The sequence below is a fragment of the Pieris brassicae genome, chromosome 14 (assembly GCF_905147105.1).
Source record: "Pieris brassicae chromosome 14, ilPieBrab1.1, whole genome shotgun sequence".
Taxonomy (NCBI): domain Eukaryota; kingdom Metazoa; phylum Arthropoda; class Insecta; order Lepidoptera; family Pieridae; genus Pieris; species Pieris brassicae.
The window spans coordinates 876,974-899,875 of NC_059678.1; the positions used below are offsets into that span (position 1 = coordinate 876,974).

General features: G+C 34.4%; 1 protein-coding gene and 1 pseudogene across 1 annotated transcript; both read right to left on the minus strand.

Annotated features, from left to right (window-relative positions):
- Positions 1–2,115: 2,115 nt before the first annotated feature.
- LOC123718120 lies at positions 2,116–4,721 on the minus strand. Its single transcript, XM_045674514.1, has 5 exons — positions 4,594–4,721; positions 4,411–4,479; positions 3,501–4,108; positions 2,718–3,099; positions 2,116–2,359 (listed from the first exon to the last, which is right to left on the minus strand). Exons 2-5 carry the CDS (start codon positions 4,469–4,471, stop codon positions 2,124–2,126), a joined length of 1,287 nt encoding a protein of 428 aa, XP_045530470.1. The 5' UTR covers positions 4,472–4,479; positions 4,594–4,721; the 3' UTR covers positions 2,116–2,123.
- Positions 4,722–21,641: 16,920 nt separating this feature from the next.
- LOC123718190 lies at positions 21,642–22,238 on the minus strand (annotated as a pseudogene).
- Positions 22,239–22,902: the final 664 nt, after the last annotated feature.

Consider the following 22,902-nt stretch of genomic DNA (forward strand, 5'->3'; position numbering starts at 1 on the left):
GCGCGTTTAAGCAGACTTATACGAATTTATTCTAGTTATTGTTCTAGCAACTCGTTACGCGCCAGCATTTTGGTCTTTGGATAAACAATCACTTTTTGAAGGTCAAACGTCTAGAGACGTTCGAAATTTATTCCAGCATTTATAACTCTTGTTTCCTGGAAAATAGAGTAATTACCGTTTTCTCAATTTAATTGCACAAAATCAAATGATACATTATTAAAAACAGTTCAATTATGTGTGTTAAAAAAAATATTCTTTACTAATTATTTTGTTACTGTTAAAGTAACAAAAAAAATATAAGGTTCCTGACTCCTGTTTATATGTGACAGTATGAGATAATGACATTCACTCAGGCAGAAAAAATGAAAGTTTATAGAGAAAGGTTAAAGCAAAAGTCAATGAAATTAGAAGAAAGAAGAATTTATAAATAATAAAATATAAATATAAAAAGATAACAAAAATTAATGAAACAGAAAATACAAAGACAAAGGTGGAGAGAAAAAAAAATCTCTTAAAGGAAATATCTAGTAGCGGGAGCACAACTTCAGCAGCTGATCTGAGAAGTCATCTGGGTCACACATCATTTCCATATTTTGGATGTTTCTAACTTGACTTTAATATTGAACACTATTTTTAATTTATCTATGACTAGCAATGATAGCAACTATAGATATATTTTTGGTATCATTAAAGTGTTATACTACTCAGTTTTTTTAGTTTTTAATTAAATACTTCCTTCCTGATTATAAGATTCACACATATATTCATAATTTTATCAATATACAGATTTTACTTTACAATCAATACATAATATCTAATACAATTTTAAATTCGTAACATCATTTACGTAGAATGTTACTACACTACTAAATAATTATTTTAACCAGTCCAGGAGTTTTTAGCTTGATTATTATAAACTGGTAAAATTAAAAATAACAATTCAAACTGCAAAACTTTACTTCTATAATATCAGAGATATTTATTTGTAAAACTTCAACGTCCTAAAACATCTCTATACACAACATTTGACGTAGTTTTGTTTTATGGTAGCAAAATAATTTCATGTTTTGGATACAATTGCCAATGGGTAAAACATTATTTTTCTAGATTTTAAAACGTTCTGTAATACTGTACCACGTTTCCACAGCGCACGTGATGACAGATTTTTGATGGATGATAATTTTTTCACACCTTGGGTTATATGATTGCCTTTTTATTATGCGTATAATGCATCCCAATTTATTGAAAATAAATATTTTTCCAAAAATGATACACTATACGGAACTTTACAGAAATTGGTTAAATAAAGTTAAATTAGATAAAGTTTAACAAAAGGTTTTTATTATCATAGATATGAATACAAATAATACAATTATTTCATTTTACCTTATTACTACTAAGATTATTACATTTATTCATTTCATTTATTGTAATAACTTACTATCATTGTTATCTTTATTATATATTTTTGTTATTAATGGCTTCTTTTCGAATCAACCGTGGTAGGGACGAGAAAAAGATGGCGCGTAACAGAAAAATGTGACGGATTTTTTTTAAAACGCTGTTACAGAAGTTTAACTTCAATAAATGTATGATTTTATGAGTTGATGAGGTAGGTACTGTTCTTCTTCAAACCTTAAGGTGAAATCTTCGACCAGTCTAATCACAGACTGGCCCAAAGGCCCCAGTGACTTGTATATATCATTGGGAATAACTTATTAGTGCGACTTTGAAGGTATGACGTCATCGCAGTGTTTTGTAGCCAAATATTATAAATGTCGCTTATATTCGATAGAGGTGTTAAAAAGTAGTGTCCATCTACAGCGACACTAAACTTTAGTGACGTGCTTTTAATGTCTCTCCATAGAAGTAAAAAAACCTCTGGCTTTAGAAATAGTGGTTTACTTTTGCTCCCTTGACAAATAATCTACTGATATTTTTGTCTTATTTCCTTAATGCTAACATAAAAAAATACACTGCTTTTGGGGCTACCAAAACCACAGTTTATGAACCACTGGAGTTGCTTCATTGTGTGTGTGTATGTACACTGTGTTCATTTATCAACATTATATTTATGATACATGACAATATACACTATTGAAAAAAAAAACTTCATATTTCAACTAATCTTTATTTTTCCTCTTAGGACATTTATGGGCCCACCACTGACTTGCTAATTGCAGCATCGGAAATGTCATATTGCAACAAGTGCAGATCCAGTCAGGTTCGGTACAGTGGTCCTCAAAATGATTTCTCAGGTCTGATACTAAGTTGGGACCTGTAAATGTCATTTTGCACATCCCACATTCCACTTTGATAGAATCATTATTCAGTTTAACTGGTCTTTTTATTAGATCCCCTGAAAAAATCCATCAGACATTTTAAAACATAAAAATGAGAGAAAGGAAAAGAGGCTATTTTTTATATGCTTTTAGTGTCCAAGAATGTTGTAGCCAAGATTAAATCGGGAATCCCATGTTACATATATCTTCTCGATCATAGGCAATAGGGTCTTCAGGTCAATCTGTGGTAAGGCTGGTCAAGGACCCTTAAGTTGGAGGATGTGCGTAACTTCCTCCACCAGTAACAGGGAAAAAAGTACATACATATTATATGCATAACCATCAAAAAACAAACTTTGTATAAGAAAACATGAATACATACATAGCTGTAAGTTCATATTAAATACTAAGGTCTGGTCAGTTTAAAATACATACCAATAGAGATTTTATACATAGGAAATATCTTCTCTTCCAACTGCAAATCCCTTTGAGGATCCTTCACAGTTTCTTCGTGATCCTTGTATAAATATCTAACATATGCACATGTATTCATATATCTCTTATAAACTGCATCACAATACAGAATTTGAGGCAATAATAAATTATCTTTTTTAATAAATTCTAATATTTCCTGCGATTCTTTATCTGGATGCGTGTTTCCTATTACATTCATCAACGCCATTAATACATTTCTGTCTACTAGTTTGCTTTTTTTATTGATTTTTAAATACAAGTCTTGGTTAAGGATTATTTTTTCAGTTTTGTTATTACAAGGCAACATTTTGTTGATTAGGCAATGTTTCAATTCATGTTTTGTCTGAAATAAATTAATTCTATTAATAATCTATAATAATCAATTAATTAATCAGTGTTTTAAATTACACAGCAATATTTTCAATATTGTTGGTTGTAATACTGTTGATTTCATAACATATAATATCTTATAAACACTGGCATTTCTTATATTTAAAAATAAACCAAATGCATCAGATACAAAAATGCACATGTCCATTGCTAATAATGCAGTAGTACACAAATTAAAAAAGGGACTTGACTATGGATGTTATCCAATATTTTATTACACTTCCACGTAATAGTTAAATAATTTACATAGAATAAAGTTTATTGCACAGCCATGATTCTAAAGCATGACCTCAATCTTACATGTTACAAGCCCAAAGCCAATAGGCCATTACTGCTCCTCAAATTAGGTCTTACCTCACGTTTATATAATAACCGAGTCATATTTGCATGTTTATATGTAATTTCAATGTTAATTGTCCACCAGTTCAGTATAGTTTCTATTTTCCTAATTCCTGGAACAACTATTGTTGACTTCTGCCTATTTACATTAAACACTGAATGTAATGATGAATTCCTTAAAATTAAACTATTTAATTGACTTCGTGTTGCATCTATTTCCATTACAACTGCTTGGTGTGGTTCTTTGACTTCACTCATTACTTTTTGAGTATTCTTTAGTCTCAACACTTCTTCTCTGGCCATTGGTTCAGAGATATCTAAAGCATATTGCAAATGTGCTTTAAGATGTTTGTATTTTGACTGTAACATACCATCTAAACTAGCCAAATTGTTTGCCTTTTTTGCCTCATTAACTATACTGTCAAATTCTTCCCATAATGGCCAGTCTTTAAGGTATTTTTTTAATAATGTTATGTAGATATCAACTTGTAAGTTATGTAATTTATATACATCAATGTCAAATTCAACTTTAAGTAGATTTAAGATTTGGTTGTTTGTTAAAATGGTGTGCTGCTTACAGTCATTGTACATAAGCTTTTTAAATAGCTTTTTAATGGGGCTGTCTGAAATAGAACATCATTTATTATTAACAGGTACTGACAGTTAATGTTAACCTGGCACAAAATAATTTAACAAACAACAGAGTGTAATAAATATAAGCAAGTGGTCTAGAAACTTGCTTTCCAATGAATTCTGACTCTGACCTGCAGCTTAGAAACTCTGTACATGCTAATTCATAGATTTTTACTGAATCTCCGATCTGGCAGATAATATACAAAGGAAGTTTCCAGTAAAGTAAATCATTATTTAAATATGATGAGTTTATTTTCTAAAATACTTGAGTTGCCTATCATCTTAAACATACCATCATCTTCGTCCGATGTGATGGCAACTATTGAAGCATCATTTGACGAATCGTCAGCCATTGTTCTTTCTGGAATAAATAATTACTACTAAGATACAAATGAACTGCTTATCGAATTTAGAAATGAAAAAGGAATCAATAATTTTATGACATTTTTTCTTTTATTTAAAAAGGTTCTCTAACCTTGGCATGATTTTTGTTACCAAATACTACTAACTTGAAATAATATTATTATTGTTCCTCGAATATTTATAACCGATTTTCGAACTATTTACACAACTCCACAAGTTTATACACAAATCAGTGATGCCAACTTGCGGGTTTTCCCCCCAAATTTAACGGGAATAAAGATGTCTTGGGGGTTTTTTAGGTGAGATTTTTATTTAGTTTATTCAAGACATTCTTCTCTTAACAAAACGCACAGTTCTATAAAATTTTCTATTAACCAATAAACTAAACAATAAATTATAGGTATTCGAATTTTTTAATGCTTGTATTTATTGCAACCGCGTGTATAACAAAAAACTTTAGGGTTAATGATTACTAGGGGTATATGAAATTGCTTAACTTAACTTAGCAAAGGCAGTCCATACATACGTATGGCAGTTTTAGCTGACTTTAGTTTATTTGATCAATCTGGTATATTGTGTTTTGATAAAGCCTTTGCAGTTTGCTAGGTTAAGTAAAATTAGCAATTTCATATACCCCTAATATTCGTTAACCCTAAAGTTTTTGTTGTACACTCGGCTGCATTAATTGCTATGCATTAAAAAAAACATTCAAGTAGCATTAAATAGTTGTTATTTTCTTTGTTACAGTGTGTGCTCGAAAGAGGAAGTTTGCTGTCCGCAGCTCTCAATAATTCAAAATACGGAACCGGACCAGCCAGACGATTCTAGTTTTAGTGATGAGGATGATGACGATATAATTTAGAGTCCCAAAATCTAAATAATTGAACGAATTTTTTTTAAATTATTTTTAAATTGTAGTTGTTTACTAACACAATACACTGTAAAAAAATGTAAAATAAACTGTTCCTAAACACGTTGTGTTTTCATTGGGTTTAGCCTCATGTTGTAAAGTCGTACATGTGTCAATTTCTTTTAAACTTGTTATTTATGATAATTCAATTGTATATAATTTGTTAGATTAAAATTAAACAAATAATTCAAATCAATTTAAAAAAAAGAATATAATATTATCCACTCTTTAATTTATATAAGATATTGAATTGAATTTTAGTCGAGGGTTACAGCTTTATTTCCTACTTATGTTATAAAATATTATGGCAATAGTTTTAAATTTCTGCTAGTTTCAAGTAATATATTTAATATAAAAAAAAACTTAATATAAATCTATAAGTTGTTTAGATGAAGGTAATCTATGTTTTGTCTATTGTCTATACTCTATCGTCTATAACTCTATAGTATATAGCATTCGCCATTCGCCCCATTTGAAATTTTCAATTATTAACAAACGCAATCGATTGTTCAACTTGAAAATTCAAACATTAGTTATTCTGGGATTTGCTTATTGTACTTTAAATTCTTGAAGTAATTTAGAATGTATTTTATAACTTAACGTTATAATAAAAATAAATTAAAGAATTTCATTGGTGTGAATAAGGAAAGGTTATTTCGTGACAAAATTAAACTAACAACGAAAACGAAAACAGATTCAAAGTTAATTAAGTGGTACGGATTCAAAGAATTTAGATATGTAACTTGAAATTTGGAGTCTCTGATGTCACCTGGCCTACTATTTTTGTCAATTTCGGTAATTTCAGTCTTCCACGATGTCTTCACGTGTTACTTTTTTTACTTTGTTTACGAAGAATTTGCCCTGTAGTTTGTTTGAGGTACGAACAAAATATAACTGTACCTCACGATTTCCCTCGTAATAATTCGGACATAACATAATAGTAGTTGTAGTCCATTAGTCAATCAAATTTCTCGCAATGTCTTGTCTTGTTACAAAGCGTCATGCAGTTATTTATTACACTTGCAGGTTAACTTTTGTTAAACATTCTTCAGGTGTTGTCGAAATAATTTTGACATTACCTGCAGTGTTGCTGAGATAATTTCCTTCTGTCTTTTTAAAAGTCTGGTTTATCGTTTAATACCAGTTTATTATTATACCGTTTGGAGGCCCATAATGAAGTCTTTGACAATTGAGTCGGGTAGAACTTATGTTAATATTTATTCTGTGTGACTTTATTCGGGTTGGACAAAAAGTCTCTTACATTATAAACATTATTCAGGATGACATCAAGTTAATGATTCTTGATTGCTTGCTTTTTGGTAATTTTTTTGCATTTCCTCTTGAATATGTTCCTTAAGTCTCAGATATATAGGGCAAGTTGTTTGGGCTATCTATATATATAGTATTTTGGTGTTCATTTAGCTGCCACATAGTAAATTTATTGCCTGCAATTCCATACTGTTCCTTCACCCCACTGAAAAATATTTCTGTTAGTGTATTATTTTGTTGATTGTCTTGTGTTGACCACTAGTGGGTGTGTGCTAGCTGAGAGATTATAAACTGTCATTGGACCTATTGAGAAGACCAAATTCTGTAAATTACACTGAAATGAGATAATAATTAAAATGCTCAATTGCAAAACAGAAACTGAAAACCCCTTGCTCCCCTACAGTTATAGATCCATCTCCTTTTGGCTCTAATCTCGCACAAACATGTGAATGTCTTTCTCGCATGCAAATTCTCCTGAGAAAGTTCACTATAATGTTGCATTACCAAAGGGTAGATTTAAAGAAATGCGTTATCAACCTGAACATGCCTAACTGCTCAAAAACAGTCAGAAAAAATTATTAGTCTCCTGAAAATGATGGTAACTTTGTGTACACAACAAATTACAATTTTCTGTGATGTTTTTTATAGAACAGGGAGCATAGAGATATGTGATCAGATACTTCAGTCCATATTTGAGGGGTATAAAAGCAAAGTTGCTTCAGTCACAAAACATGCAAACTGAGTAGATATTTGAAGTTTTTCACTGTGGTTTAGAGCATGTGTTAATTTGAACGATTCGTTTACTGTTACACGTATAATAACTGGTATTAGAAATATATATAACATGAATCAACCAAATTGACACCAGAGTCGCAAAAAATTAAAAATATCCTGGGGCTAATGTGTCTTTGCATTTTAACTGTGGGTTTGCTTTTAATCGATTTGGATCGAAGCGAGTTTGCACCTCACTATTTCCTGTTGTCAGCTGTCAAAATCAACTATGGTGTTGGGTACTGATGGCAAATAAAAAACGTTTTACAAAAGTATGTATTTATTGTAATACAAGGAATCAACTACACAATGCCAAAGTCCCTTTTTGAACTGACTTCCATGGTCATATTACAGAGGAAGGTATTTTATATGTACATGAACCAAGATTTTAAAAGGGCGTTTACATTAACACAAAATATGAAATTTTTATAGGCGGAGGCCAACAGTAACTTATATTACGATTGTTTATGATTATTATTATTATTATGATTGATTGAAAGACGACTATTTTCCTATATCGTAATATTAGATTCAGCTGTTGGTGGATCACATAAAGGCTCGTCTTCTTGATCTGCATCAGCATTTACAGAATTTAAAACGTTTTTGTAATATATTAGTTCACTATTGCTTTCCCACTGCGACCCATAATGTTTCTCCAATATCTTTCTCTCGACATTGATTTTTTCTCTTTTAATGGGCACATTGTTTTTTGGCACTGGTAGTGGAAGAACATCTTTAAAAGATTTACCTCTTTTCAAAATAGAATTGAATTGTGTAAAGTCTAATGTATAATGGGATTCTCCTTTGACTTTGTTTTTATTACCATATCTTTTAATAAAAAAACGCTTACTTTGAGCAAATTGAAAATGCAATTGACCAGGTGGCTTAACAATGTCATGTAAAGCCTTTTTTCCAGTCATAATCCATTTCCATTTTTATAACTGTTCCATAATGACTGAATATATCATGATACTCATTTGGCTGCACAATTACTTCCTTTCGTTTCCACTCCCTTTCAATGTTCCCAAACACTCGATCGGCTGGTAAAAATGAATGTCCAGGTACTGGGAAAACAAGTTCAATGTCGTTTATATGACCTGGAGCGTTGCATAACCACACACAGCACATTCCAATGAAAATGGAATTTTTATTTTGGGCTCCGCATCCATCAGCCACAAGTCGTACAGTTTTAATATTTCCGAACCAATTCGACTTAGGGTCCTTCAAGAAAAGAGCGTACCAATTCTTGAAAGGCCGGCAACGCACTTGCGAGCCTTCTGGCAATATGAGTGTCCATGGGCGGCGGTATCGCTTCACATCAGGTGAGCCTCTTGCCCGTTTGCCTGCTATTACATAAAAATAAAAATAAAAATAAAATATCCTCCATGTTTTATGTTTAATGCATTCAACCGATGATAAACTGAAGAAGCAATTTCATTCGCTCCTTTCTTGTATTCATTTTCATTCCATGTGTACAAACTGACCGTATCTTTATTCAGTTTTTTTCCTTTAACTATTGCAAAATTATAAATATAGATTGTCGACTGTAGTATGTTATTTGATCTGGTATTTTAGGTAAAACCTGGTTTTTCTGGCAGTCGAAGGACAGTGTCAACATTCCATGTTGTCTTTCATTCAAAAGTTCGTAATTTTTTTTAGATTTGCGTTTGTGGATAGTCTTTTCATGTATTTGGTTTCCTCGGCTTGATTTTTTCATTTTTAATTCGTTCATCCAATTCCGTACACTTTGAACACACATGGGTTCTTGAATTGCCAAATCCAATATTGTATTGTGTGTTAAAAATCCTGCGAAAATAGCACTGCTTCACTTTATTCTGTTTGATTATGAAAATGTTAAAAAAACTAAAAAAAAAATTTAAAATGAAGCTCATAATTTTTTGATGAGAATAGCATCATTCACAATAAATATTAATAATCAGATAAAAACAAAAAACTCATTAGGTAGGGATGGACTGGAAGAATGTTATCTTCCATAACAATGTGATTAATACCGCAAATCGCAAAAATATCGGACCCTGTTCACACGCGACTTGCTATGAAAACTAACCGATTCGCCATCTTTAAAATTTTGAAATGCTTTCTTCTGATTGGCCAATTGTGACTGAAGCGGATTTGCTCGTGACACATTTTGGATAGAAGTGGTTTTGCATTTGACTGCTACTTTTGAAGTCATTTTTGTATTGGACCGAGACGACTGACTTTGCTTTTATACCCCTCATTTGTAACTACATTTTGTAGTTTGATAATTTGTTGATTCGGGAAAAGACAAAGATGACCAGACTTAAATCTAATTATAATTAATGCTATGTGAATAATTGTATCCTCTTGGATCTTTCCATTCCCCTTAGGGCCAGTTTGAAGAATAACATATTGAAAGAAAACAATTTTTAACTGGATTAAAGCTAGTTGTAGTATTATAAACTTATAATTATTTTACATAATTTTAAATTAATATTTTCCGACGTTTCGTCTGCTTTACAGCGTGCGTTGTCACGGTGACATTACTTAATTAAAAATACTACTGTGTACTGTAAGAATAACATATCCTATAAATTGTAGTATTGCTCTGAAGAACGTATAAAGCTGCTTAGATATAATTATTCATTTCTGTCATTAATAATTCATTTTCATTATCAAGTCCATTATTTACGTTGTTAACTTTAGTTTTATTGCAATTCGGATTTAACAAAGAACTTATTTCCCACAGAATTCATCGTTAAATGTCGTTTAATATGTACGATGAAGACAACATTAAAGACATTTCAATAATAAGTACCTCCATGCATGAAACTTGTCTCTCAGCCAGAATTGCGAAGTTGTTTCGTGAATTTTCCAGCTGTGTGCTGAAGCTTCGACGATCTGAAAATTTATTGAAACCAATATACTTACATGTTGCCATATTTTGTAACAAACAAGTTACGATTTTGTGATACTAACTAGGTCTTGTGACTCTCGAGGCTCTTCCTTGTTGATTAAGGCCACTCGGGCCAGGTTCTGCCAATGCATCTGCTGGAGATGGTGTTATTGCTGGAAGAGGTGGCGGTGGTGGTGGCAATGCAGCATATCTATTTTCTTCAGGTATTGAAGAGCCTTCCTCCTTCCCGCCATCAAAGTTTTCGAGAACTTCTATTTAAAAAAAAACACAAAAGTCAAATGAGCGATATGACACCCAATTTTTGATTCATTAATTAATAATTCATGGCAACTTCAAAAACGATTACATACTAGTGTATAGTCTGGCTAATGAAAGTTGATACTGAAAAAGCGCGGCAAATTTAAAAAATATCAGCATGGCAGCCCTAAAGTAAAAAGGAAAGTTGGAACAACCCACTGTGATACTTTGACATTCATTTTTATTTTACTAGTGGATGCTTGCAATTTTGTCCGCGTTGTGACGAGATTAAAAGTAGCTTATATCACTTGTTAACTCTTTATTAACTCCATACCAAACATCACAAGGATACGTCACTCCATTGTGGCGTATTAAAGGAACAAACAGGCTATCAAACACTATCATGAGTATCAATATTATCATGAGTTTAAATATTTGTAAATCTATGTGAGTATGTATCAAAGAAAACAACACCATATATTTTTATACTGTTTTTTAATCACTATAATCAAAATCTGAATCTAAAAATTCAACATGGAGTGAATCGTCAGAATCACTGGAGTCGCTGCTGTCTCTTAAATTAATGATGAATCTTTCTAAATTATTTTCAGTTATATGGTCTCTTCTTTTGTATTTGTCTTCCACATGAATGACATGGTCTGTCATTTTTTTCCAATCATCTGCTGTAATACTATCAAAAGATTGTTTTTTGAGATCCTCGAACTCTTTTGGAGTTCCGCTTACATTTTTGCTTCCCACGTTTCTTTTTGCTAGACTCCATATGAGTTCTATAGCATTTAGGTCACAATGATATGGAGGAAGTCTTAGCACTTCATGTCCGTTTTGGCTTAAAAGTTCATCAGCTTCATAAATAGGTTCTGGTGTGTTCTGTTTTACTAAGCAGAGCAACTCTGGTTTTGAATTGTATGTTTCAAATGAAATACCATTCAATGTAAGCCAATTCTGTATCTCTAACTTTCGATGTTGAGATGTGGGCGCTTTATTTATTATGACAGAATGGTATGATGCATTGTCCATTACAATTACACTTGGTTCATTTAAATTGGGAATAAGGTTTTCTTGAAGCCATTTGTTGAAGTTTGTGGAATTCATGTCATGGTGGTAGTCGGCCATTTTAGATTTGGTGCTAAATACTAAAAATGAGTTTGGAATAGGGCCTTTCTCTGATCCTGCATGCACAATAATATATCGTTTTCCTGACGATATATTTTCAATTATTCCACTTGTTGATGGACCTTGCCAACATTTTTTAGGTTTATAGGTTTTGTGGACATAGGTTTCATCTAAGTAGATTATTGGCTTACCTTCTGCACGTTTCGATGCAATGGTACGCAAAAAGCGATGTCTAATTCATTCCATGCAGCTATGTCATATCGTTCAATTAATAATGAACATTAATTTTTTTTTCTTAAATTCATAACCGTTGGCTAATAATATGCGACGGAGAGTTTCACGACATCCACCAAATTCTATACTTTCTTTTAACTCTACCAACAAAGATCTTAATGTTGGTACTTCCTCACACAGTAAAATTTGTTTACTTTATTACGAATAACATCCATATCGAAACTATCTAAGTTCGACACTTTTGAAGGGTGAGGTCGTTTTTTACCTGGAGTCCTCCAGACCCCTTCGTTCACCGCACCTTCTTTTTTAATTCTCTTCAATGTAATAACACTTACATCTGTAAAAAGAATAAAATAAAATGTCAATTATCGTCAGTCTCATAAATAAGAAATAATAGAAAATACACAAGTATTACAAAACTAGTCCAAGATTAACGTTGTGTGAAAACTCACCGGTGAGTGAAGATAGTTCTTCTAAGTACTGGTTCTGCGATTTCATCATATCTTTTTGATCTAAATCTGTCACCTTTTCAATTGCTTGTTTAACTTCAGCAGTTCGCAGCAATCTTTCGGAAAACAGCCGAAAATTAATTTCTTTAAAATAAAATTGCCAAAGACCAACTTAAGGCTTAGTGTTGCTCTTGAAATGATCCAACACGTACATACGATACTTATTTTCGATGAATACAATTTTAGCACACGTGCGATTTTTTAAAACTAATTTTATAAAATGTTTGAAATAAGTTTGTTTTAAAAATGCCTTTTTGGAATTAATTGTTCCTAAGTACTTTCTGCTTAAATTACCCCAATTTGTAGGGTAAATATCCGATGGTAGGAACACTTTAGTGTTGTCATAAAAAAAGATAGCAAAAAAAACCAGTATCTACTTTCGTTAGCCAGACTTTAATCAAGAGCACCGGCCTCGACGTAGTCTCGCAAAGTTAAGATCCATCCATCCTGCCATCTTCATCGAGTATGCTCTCGTCTCCTTCTGCCAGTAGCTCCATGGCGCTTAACTAAAATAGTTTTTATAGAAACAAAAGACTTTCCAAAATAATTTTTATGATTTTCTATATTTTGGTTCATCAGTGCAAAACCAATATTACCTGTTCTTCGGGAAAGGCATTCCATTCCTTCCACGTAATCGAAGCCCATAATGGGTATAATTTTTTCCTCTCGTTCGGTCAGCTTCATTCGAGGGCCACCAATATTGTCCTCGAACGATTGGCTCGAATTGTCGGTATACTCATAGCGAGTTACAGAATCGCCCTACTGTAGACAAATGATTCGCACTTTGTTTTTTAAAAAATAATAATAATAATAATTTAGAAAAATATGTCAGATCATTATCGGGCCGGGCCGAGAATTTCAATGTGAGTTTATTGTATTTTCATGCTATTTCTTTTATGATTTAACATTATGATTTATTAATAATGTTACAGTTAAGTTATATTTTAAGTAAGGTAGGTGGCCCAAATAAGGCCTACCTTAATTTCTTAATTCCTATCTGAATAATCGCTGCTTGTCATGTCCCATATCGCAGGACGATTCTCTATTTCGTCTATAAATAATTCCGTGTTAAAAGGTTCGGTTTCCATTTCGGACGATTTCTAGATGACCCGATGAACCCTAAAATACGTCCATTCGCATTGAAAGCGCGCGCTCAACTGAACGGAAGTATGGAAAACCATTAATCTCAAAGCGCGCGTTGACGCGCGCTGACAACAGTCCAGCGCTAGCGCATCGTTCAACGCGCGTATTATTTAAACGCGCGTCAGCACGTGTACGGCCTGAATAAGTTGTTATGTAGTTGTAAACGCTCGTTATCAAAACGCGCGTTGAGCGCTTGTCATCTGAACAGGCTCTAACGCAGAAGTGCGAGCGCTCGGGAATTGCCCGATACCACAATGGGGGACAACTATTGAGTGCCACTAGCGTTTTAGGAAAACGAATTCACAATATTACATATATTTGATGTTGATAGGTGATTTACTAAATTGTATGACCTTTTAAGCAATAAATACTTGTATATGAAATTTTACAACAACAATTTTTTAACCTGGCTCTTATGACTATCGATGCCACGAATATTCGGCTACTATTGTGTATTCAGATTATTGGTATCCACCAAAAATACCTATAATTTATTTATTTATAAATAATTTATTGGTATTTGATATTCGGCCGAATAGTACTTATTATTCTCTGCTTGTACAATTATGTACCTTTTTTCAGATGAAATATTTTCAATAGCACCACTTGCCACGATTTTTTGAGCTTGTAGTTTTTATGGACATAAGTTTCATCTAAATAAATTATTGGCTTTCTTTCTGCACGTTTCAACGATATAGATCTTAAATAGTAATGCCTCCAGGCAGATATGTCATTGCGCTCAATTAACAAAAGACGTTCTTCTTTTGTTTTTCTTAAATTCTATCAAATATAAATAAAAATGAGTAATTGCATGAAGTATCAAGACAATAAATCATTGAAAGAAAACAATTTTTTAAACCGGATTAAAGCTATTTATATTATTATAAACTTATAAATATTTACATAATTTTTAATTTAAATTTTTCCGATGTTAACCAAAGACAATACTATGTACAATAGATCATACTAACCTAAGAAATTCAACACCACACGTAAAGAATCTTGTTTTTGGTAGAATTCAGCTTCTTTTTCTTCTTTCTTGGAATTTGGATATCATGCAAAACAATATTTCTCAAACTACACTTTTAATAGTTTTACTCGTATCTAAACACGTAAAATAATAAATAAGACCAAAATAAACCAAAACGAATGTTTGACAACAGCCATATTGAGAAATTGACAAAGACATTCTGTGTTGCCATCCGAAAGTTCGCTTTTTTCTTTAGCCAGACTATCTATCCTAAATCACTTTTGAGTATTTTCCTTGATGTTGTTTTACTTCCTGTATAATTAATCGGTACTAATACTAGTGTACGAAGCATTTTTTATGGCACGGTTTATATTTTGAATCAATAACTTAGAACTCTTTCTCCTTAACGAAATAATTGTCAACTTTAATAATCATTTCACGAACACGACTGTAAATACATAACTTTCTTCCTCATTTTAATAGGATAAGTATGATGACAAAACTAAACAACAAAATAAAACAATAACGAAAATCAAAAACGCGCACGGTACTGACGTCTGACAGTGACAGTTCGACTACGTCACTAAGATCGCCGCCAGTCGCAATATCAACGTGCGGGACTTATACGTGGCATTGCAATAAAATATTTCAGCTTAACCCTTTGTTTCATGATATATTATGAAATAAAATAATATAGATTACCTCTAGGTAATGGGAAAAATAATTAAAAAAATATTTGACTTTTGAAATATTTTTTTTCTTATTAAAAATCCTCTGATGTAAATTTACATCACTATGCAGCATGAACTGATAAGCTTAGTACAAAATAAAAATAATAAGGTAAATAGTAATATATCTCGTAACATTTTTGTGGACTTTCTTTTGACCTTCTTTTTTATTTTCTCTATCTGCAAATAAGTCCTTAGTAATGATCCGACCTTTATGGTTAATTGCTTTCCGCCTAGGTTTTTGTTTAATCACAGCAGAGTTCGGTGTTGTTACAGTTTTCGAAATTGAGAATCCTTTTTGAGTTTTAGTCTTTCCAACGGAACTTCGTCTTCTGAATTATAATCACTTATTTCAGAGGGTTGCGCTTGTCTTATTGCATCAAATGTTAATTTTTTTTTCGTAGGACTGCCTTGTTCTTGTTGGTTTGTTAATGGGTCTCTGTTTTCATCTTCGGATGAACTATTTAAATATGAAAGCGACTGACATTGAACAGATTGATTCATAATAAATGCTTCATCAGTAAGGGAAACATCTGACTCAGAACTGTAAATTACTGGTCGTTTTATTGTTGCATCAAGTCTGCATGGTTCACCCAATATTTCCACTTTTTGAGTATCAGAATCTGTTGAACTATAATCGACTAATTGGGTGTTCTTACTGTCCTTCAATTTTGAATTCATAGGACATGGTGAAATAATATTTTGATTCAGCAAAGAAGGAGAACATGCAGTAGGCTCATCATAAATGTACTGTCGGAATCTTAATCAATTTTTGATGTGGGGCTTATATTTATTTCAGAAGGACCAGTAATTGGTGACTTATGTCCCATGGAAATATTATCTGGTGGTCTTTCGGTCAGCACGGATAGCGCACCTGCTTCAGCTGCAATTGCATCCGAATTATATGGATAGAGTCCTGTAGCCCGGAAACCATTCACTATATTTTCGTGCCTCATACATTTCGACCAGACTTTGCTAAAATCGGCATTAAAACGTGCTTAGTCAATTTTTTATCGGGATATTGATATAAAAGTGACAAAGTCTCCTCATTCCAATAGTGTTCGTAAGACTTCATACTTTTGTCTAGCGGCTGGAGGTAGTGCGTCGTATTTGATGGTAAGCAATATGAGCAAACGTTTTCTTCATCAGCTGCTTCAACAATGCCATAATCTAGGTGACAAGAGGCACTATCAAACACTAGCAAAGACTTATAGGGAGTGTGATGAAGTAAATTAGTTATAATTAGAAAATCCGAGTGCACAAAAATAGAAAGTTTATTGAACACGTCACAGAAGTATAAACAAGGAGTAAAAAAATTGTAGAAGAATGGCACAGCAAAAGAAATAAAATTAAGCGGAGTGAAATGTTCTCAACGCAAATAATAAAATTACCAAAATTTATATCAGCTATCAAATACGGAGTGCGAAAGCGGTCTGGTCGCCGCGGGCCGACTCAGGTAGTCGCGATGAGTAGGTAGTTGTGATGAGTACTTAAGTTAGGTGAATGGTGTGTGTTCGTGGTATTGTCTGGGTCACACAGTATGAAGGCCGGCTCAATGCGGTCTATCGATACGGTCACCTGTTTACCATGTACCAAGATTTTGAAAACCTTGTCACCTCGTTGGATGACCTTGTGGGGACCAGAGTATGCTGGCTTCAAAGCACCACCAACAGTGCAATCCCTGAGAAACACGTGAGAAGACGTGGCAAGGTCCTTGAAAATAAAGGTGTATTGTTTGCTGTTGTGCCTGGCTGTTGGTGATGGTTGAAGGTTCCGAACCATGTTCCTAAGGCTAGACAAGTAATCAGCATGCATCAACTGTGACATGAGCCTCAGGGTCGAAGAATTCGCCTGGAAGGCGCATAGGCTGGCCGTATACAAGTTCGGCGGCTGAAGCCCGTACGTCTTCTTTATAGGCGCTGCGGACCCATCAGCACTAGTGGAATCTCTTCGATCAAAGGTCCAAATTAAAGCCATATTTTATGTTCTCATTGTTATATTTCCAACTCAATCCAACTCATTTCCAAATCAATTATTATTAATGAAGTCGGTGCCAATTAAGACATAACGCTTTGAAACAGGTATACGACACGACTTCAAACTTCCGAACGGAAAAAATTGGACAACTTGTACGTTAAATAACTAACGTTTGCCGGTTCCTTTACTTCTGCCGTGCTTACTTTTTTCTCGGCGTAAAGAAGCCAAAATAATTGTAATTTTTTCAAGGCAGTTGCTAGCTCGACCCAAGCATCGTTTTACAAAACTTGATTGTAATGTTGAGGAAGCTTTGAGTCCACAAAATGCTTTATTTCTATAGTTTGAAATCAAATGTAGACACTTATCATTGTCTCAAGACATTATCAACACTCACAACACTAAATGCTCGCTAATATTTTCTAGTATTTTTCTGTGATGTAACATTCCCAAAAATGCTCATTACAAGTGATTGTTCAAGTTTATCAGCACCTTAAGAACACTGACTTGTTGAAGGTACTTCAAGGCCTTGTCATTGTGCATTAAAGTAGCCTTATATTTTTTATAACTAGTATTGTCTCCTTTGGCGTCTCCTCGAATCTTACTCACTAGTGACAACAGAAATGACTTGTCTTCATCAAGAAGAGGTAAAGGTTGCTGTTTATCGTTTAAACGCATTGTTAATGCTTCAATCAAAACATTATCGCTGTCAATTTGTCGTTTTCGTTGTCTTTTGTTAACATGGTCTTCAGATTGCTTGAGCTGCTGTTGCTGGCGGACACATATGAGTTTCAATTTCCGATGTGTCCGCCAGCATTTCAAAGATTGAAGCGTTCTGACCTGTCTGCGGTCACATCATGCAAAAATAGTAGTTGTTCATAATATGTATACTGTTTTGGTGTGGACACTGCAGATTCGTTTTTTTCATCAAGTTATTCATCAATATCGGGTGAAATCGTCCCTCAAAGTATTCCATGTAGACTGCACATCTATTTCTAAAATAAAATACAATCCACACAAATAAATAAACCCTTTTCGTTTGTTCAGATTATCTAGACACAGTTTAGTACTAGGGCGTTCAATATATAGTGAGCTTACCAATGAATACACACGATTTTTGTCAAAAGTACTATTCATTCTTCAACATAATCTCCTTTTAGCTCGATACACTGACACGATTTTCCAGAATATGCATCTGTTTCACATTCGACCTCTTCATTCGTCGCAAATCTCTGTCCCTGGAGCCATCTTTTCAATTTTGAAAACAGATAATAGGTCGCTTAGGGCTAAGTCTGGGACATACGGGTGTGGGGAAGCGATTCGAAGCGTAGATCGTGCAATTGGCCATGGTTTTGATTTATTTGTGAGCTGGTGCATTGTCTTGCTAAAAGATGCATTTTTTTTGCGATTTTGTTTTTCAATCGATCCAGTAATGCACAGTAATAGTCGCTGTTGATTGTTTTTCCTTTTTCCAAATAGCCTGAAGTTAAACTTGCCCGCCAGATCATAAAAACAGCTTGCTTATTTCATAACCCCACATGTATGAGTCCAACATTTTTTTCATTACAGCCTCTCAAACCTTCGGAAACCTGGCTAAAATTTTTTCCAATGTTGTCTTCGTTATTTATTGCCATTTTTCTTGCAGTTTATTCCACAAGTCTTCCTGAGATGTGGACCAACGTTTTCGCACCTGTCTATCCAGCTGATACCACAATAGTTTCATAGGGTTTAAGTCTTTGCAGGCCATATCATAATTTTCAACACCTGTTGTTGTTCTTTTCGTTTTAAAAAGTCCTTGCATAGTCTTGACGTGTGCTTCGAACCATTATCCTGTTTAAAATATAAATCCCGGACCAATTAAATGGGTTCCACAAGACAGTGCACTATCCTCCAACATCTTTAAGTATCCTTCTTTTTTTTAAATTTTAAAATTTAATTAAAAGAAGTGAGTAAAATACAATACGTCGTATGCTTAATACGAAATTTTTAAAAGCCCTAATTGTTCTGATGGCAAAACCTCTGCGCTTTCAATAAAAGTTTTTTATTATATCTTTTGTTGGCGGCGTGGCCCCAGATTGATTCCCCGTAAGTTATAAACGGCTCAATTACCATTTTATACATTAATTTGATGTTTTCTGGGTGTGATCCCCATGTGGGTCGTGTGAGTTTATTAAATATGTGTGTCGCTTTTGTAGTGATGTGTTCAATGTGCTGTTTATATGTTAACTTATTGTCTAAGATGATACCCAGGTATTTTAGTTTCGTGGTATGTGTTTATTAGGTCTGTAGGAGGTGTACCGTTATAGTTTGAGTTTGTGTGTATTTTGTGGTGTAGGCTGATGCATTTTGTTTTCAAGTGTTCGAGTCTTCCGCTCCACCAGTCTGCATAGTTCTCTCAGCATTCTCATAATTTTCCTGGTTATTCTTCAAAACGTGGATCTCGTCTCAGCGAAAATCAAGTATTACTCTTTTCTCTCTTTGCTACGCCAATCTGCAGAGTAGCGGACCGCAAACACGCATACTCGTCCCACGAAAGTAAACTATCTCATCCAAAGAAAGTAGCGAACTATCGGCCGTATCCTCGCTGTACGCGTCTCCCCTCGTTCGTTGGCGCTCGATCAGAGTATCTCGCAGAACGTGTAACCAGCCCCTGACGTGATTCCAACAATAATGATGAAAATGCCCGTATCGACATTCAGCATCTCGATAGATGACGGACGGCGGGCTTGACGGAAGTCATCGCAGTAGCTACGCCCGTCGTTGACCACGGCACGCACAGGAGGTGTGCCTATAGTCCGAGTAGATATTCATATGAACGTGAATTTTTATAAAGTTTTCTAGCTCTGAGACACTGGTGAAGTTCTTCGGAGAAGAGATACCACCGAAGACAGACGCCAGGCACTCGACATTTATCAGAATTTCATCTTGACGTCTTCTTCTTCTTCAAGTTGTATTCAATCTTGATTCGTTTGCCATTGATAAAAGTTGTTTCAATTTTGTGAGTAGATTTTTGCCACAATTACGTTCGGACGACGCGGGGACATTCGTCCTCTCGAGGCCACAGCGAGCTGACGAAATTTCGGAAATCGGCAAAAGACAGATACTCGGACAGGTGAAGTATCGTATCGTCCGGTAGAAATTTTTTTTCAGACGTCAACACCGGTGGCAGTCGTTGGCCTCCACCCCGCGATATTTTCCACTTACGTGAATTATTCATTGTGCTTGGGCCGACTTGTTTGCAAGTTGTCGCACAAAATACGCGTGTTCGCACAACCACCACTTACAATTTACTCAATCAGTGTCTTATTTTATACCCGATCGCTATCAACAAATGTAAACACTGGAACATGTCCGTGACGCATGCACGGTGCAGCAAAACCTGTTGCGAGCCGTGATGACATTTCCTCTCATCTCTGCTACAATCATCTTTTTTAATATTCTGCGGCGAGACTGTGTCATGTTAAAAAAGAAAGAGTCAAAGAAAAAAAAACTCTTACAAAACTTACCTATTCATAAATTTGCTATTAGACGCGGTAACTGGTCTGCCTTGTCTCTGAAAATCACCTGTAATATATGTTCATCCTAAATTTTATTCTATATTGTACGAAAAATACTATTGAATGAATTATATGTCTGGGCCGAAACCTTGACCGGTCGTGATATGAGTGTCAATAAAAATAATTAGCTTGGTTAGGCCAGTAGAAACGACTTATGACCCGGAATTAGATAATGCCCGATACCCTCTTTCAAATTTTCAATGGTCATTGATAACTCGTTTACACTCAAACAAATAAACTAGTATCGCATATTAATCAAGCGGTAAAATATTTATATAGCTTTAGGAAATGGGGAAGGCAACTGTCAAAGTAGCGCTGTCGTAGTTTGTACCCATAACAAAGCATAAGGTATATGGAAACCGTGCAAAAAAATTCTTTTTATCAACAATGCCGCGTTGCAGTGTACCCAATAGTTCGGAAATGGGAAACCATAAATTTGATGAGAAGTCTTTCCTTTGAAATATATCTCTGGCATACTTTCTCTTAAGTGACAAATTGTATAGAAAATACTCGCAGTTAGTCTTCTTTTCTGTTGAAGATGCCACTCTTCTGATACTGTCTGGTAGTGGCCTCTTGAATATTTTTTATATCAGCCTCTGTGATGTTAACTAATTTTAATTCTTATAATAAGTTTTTTTAAGCATCTATATTACAATAATTATGGTCTACCTCAATAGCATAGGGATTTGCTGGCTCGTAACATTGCTTCATTGGCATTGTTGAATTTGGAAAAGCCAGCACTAGATTTCTAACTTTGTAGTTATAGCTTTCTCTGTCTATATTTTCCACAGGGTATGGTGCAAATAGTAATCGTTTGTCTGCACGTTTTCAGGGTAGCTTAGCCGCTTTAACTGGTGTACCAGTGTATTTTCTACTGGGACAATTCCATTTTTGGAGTTGTTGAGTGCAGACTTCATTCAATATGATGCATTTTTGGCGTACCATATTTAAACTGCATATAGAAGCACAGCAATATGTTTGCAAGTTGCATTGACTCCACTTCCAGCTGGGCTTTCACAATGTGACTCTTCAGGTGGTCCTTCTTTATTTAGCTTTATATTTACTTCATATTGAAGATTTTTCATGGTTTTCTTACAAAAACCTTTAATGTAGTAACTGTCTTCAGTCCAAGATGATCTGACCACAGTCAAAAATCTGGATTCATACAGATGAAGAGCCTGGTCCAATTTTTTTGTTGTGAAATTAAGATACTGCCTGATCAATGTAGTGTTGAGTGGAGGTATTACTGTTCACATATTTGAAGGTGGTGGTAGGTGGTATTTCCATTGAAATTTCTTCAGTATCAGACCAGTCTTCAGTTTCTAACCTTTCAACCAGGTCCACTTTTTTGCCTCGTAAGGAGGCACCACGCTTCTTTAGCTCTTCTTTGAGCTCTGGTAATCGCCAATCGTGCACGTTTATCCGGGTTCAGAAGCCAAAATCGTCGTTCCAAAGGTAAAACAATATCCATAGCACGTAGCAGTTCGAAGCCGAGGTCGTTGTTGTACAGGGTCTAACAGTATCCCAAATGCGTAAAATAGTCCAGAGACAAGTTAGAAAGGCCGAGGTTATTAGAAAAGTAACTAGAAACGATGAAAACAAAGCAGAAAACAACGTAAACACTTTGACAAGTAGTGACAAAGGGTCGCATCTACGGCCGCTCCATCTACGATAAACTTTGCGCGGCCGGCCCCATTGGGAGCGATCGTACGATGTCGCGATGCGTTTTTCATCTCACGATCAAAGTGGTAGTGCGATGACCTAACAGGTGTCCTAATAGATCGCGCGATGTCCATCGTGTGATGCCGTCGTTCGATGGCTGGCACTCGCCACTTTAACGATGGCTCTGTACAGAGATGCACAGTATTTGCTGTCGGGCAATATTGCTTTAAAAATTGCAAATGACATTAAAAAAGGAAACGTAGACAACATAAAATACTTTATAGATCCAGGAATCTGCGCGGTGAATTTTTCAACCTTTATTTGGATGTACGAAATAACGAAGAAGACTTTTACGATTATTTGTCCATGTCAAAAGAAACATTTGACTACATCTGTAATGGAATACGTAGCGATTGTAATCATAGAG

What these genes read in the sequence shown, in the direction of transcription:
- LOC123718120 (XM_045674514.1), bottom strand. Translation starts at nt 4,471, where the DNA reads ATGGCTGACGATTCGTCAAATGATGCTTCAATAGTTGCCATCACATCG. An exon ending in GGTTATTATATAAACGTGAG is followed by an intron (nt 3,100 to 3,500) that starts GTAAGACCTAAT and finishes AATTTATTTCAG; the next exon opens with ACAAAACATGAATTGAAACA. An exon ending in TATGTATAAAATCTCTATTG is followed by an intron (nt 2,360 to 2,717) that starts GTATGTATTTTA and finishes GGATTTTTTCAG; the next exon opens with GGGATCTAATAAAAAGACCA.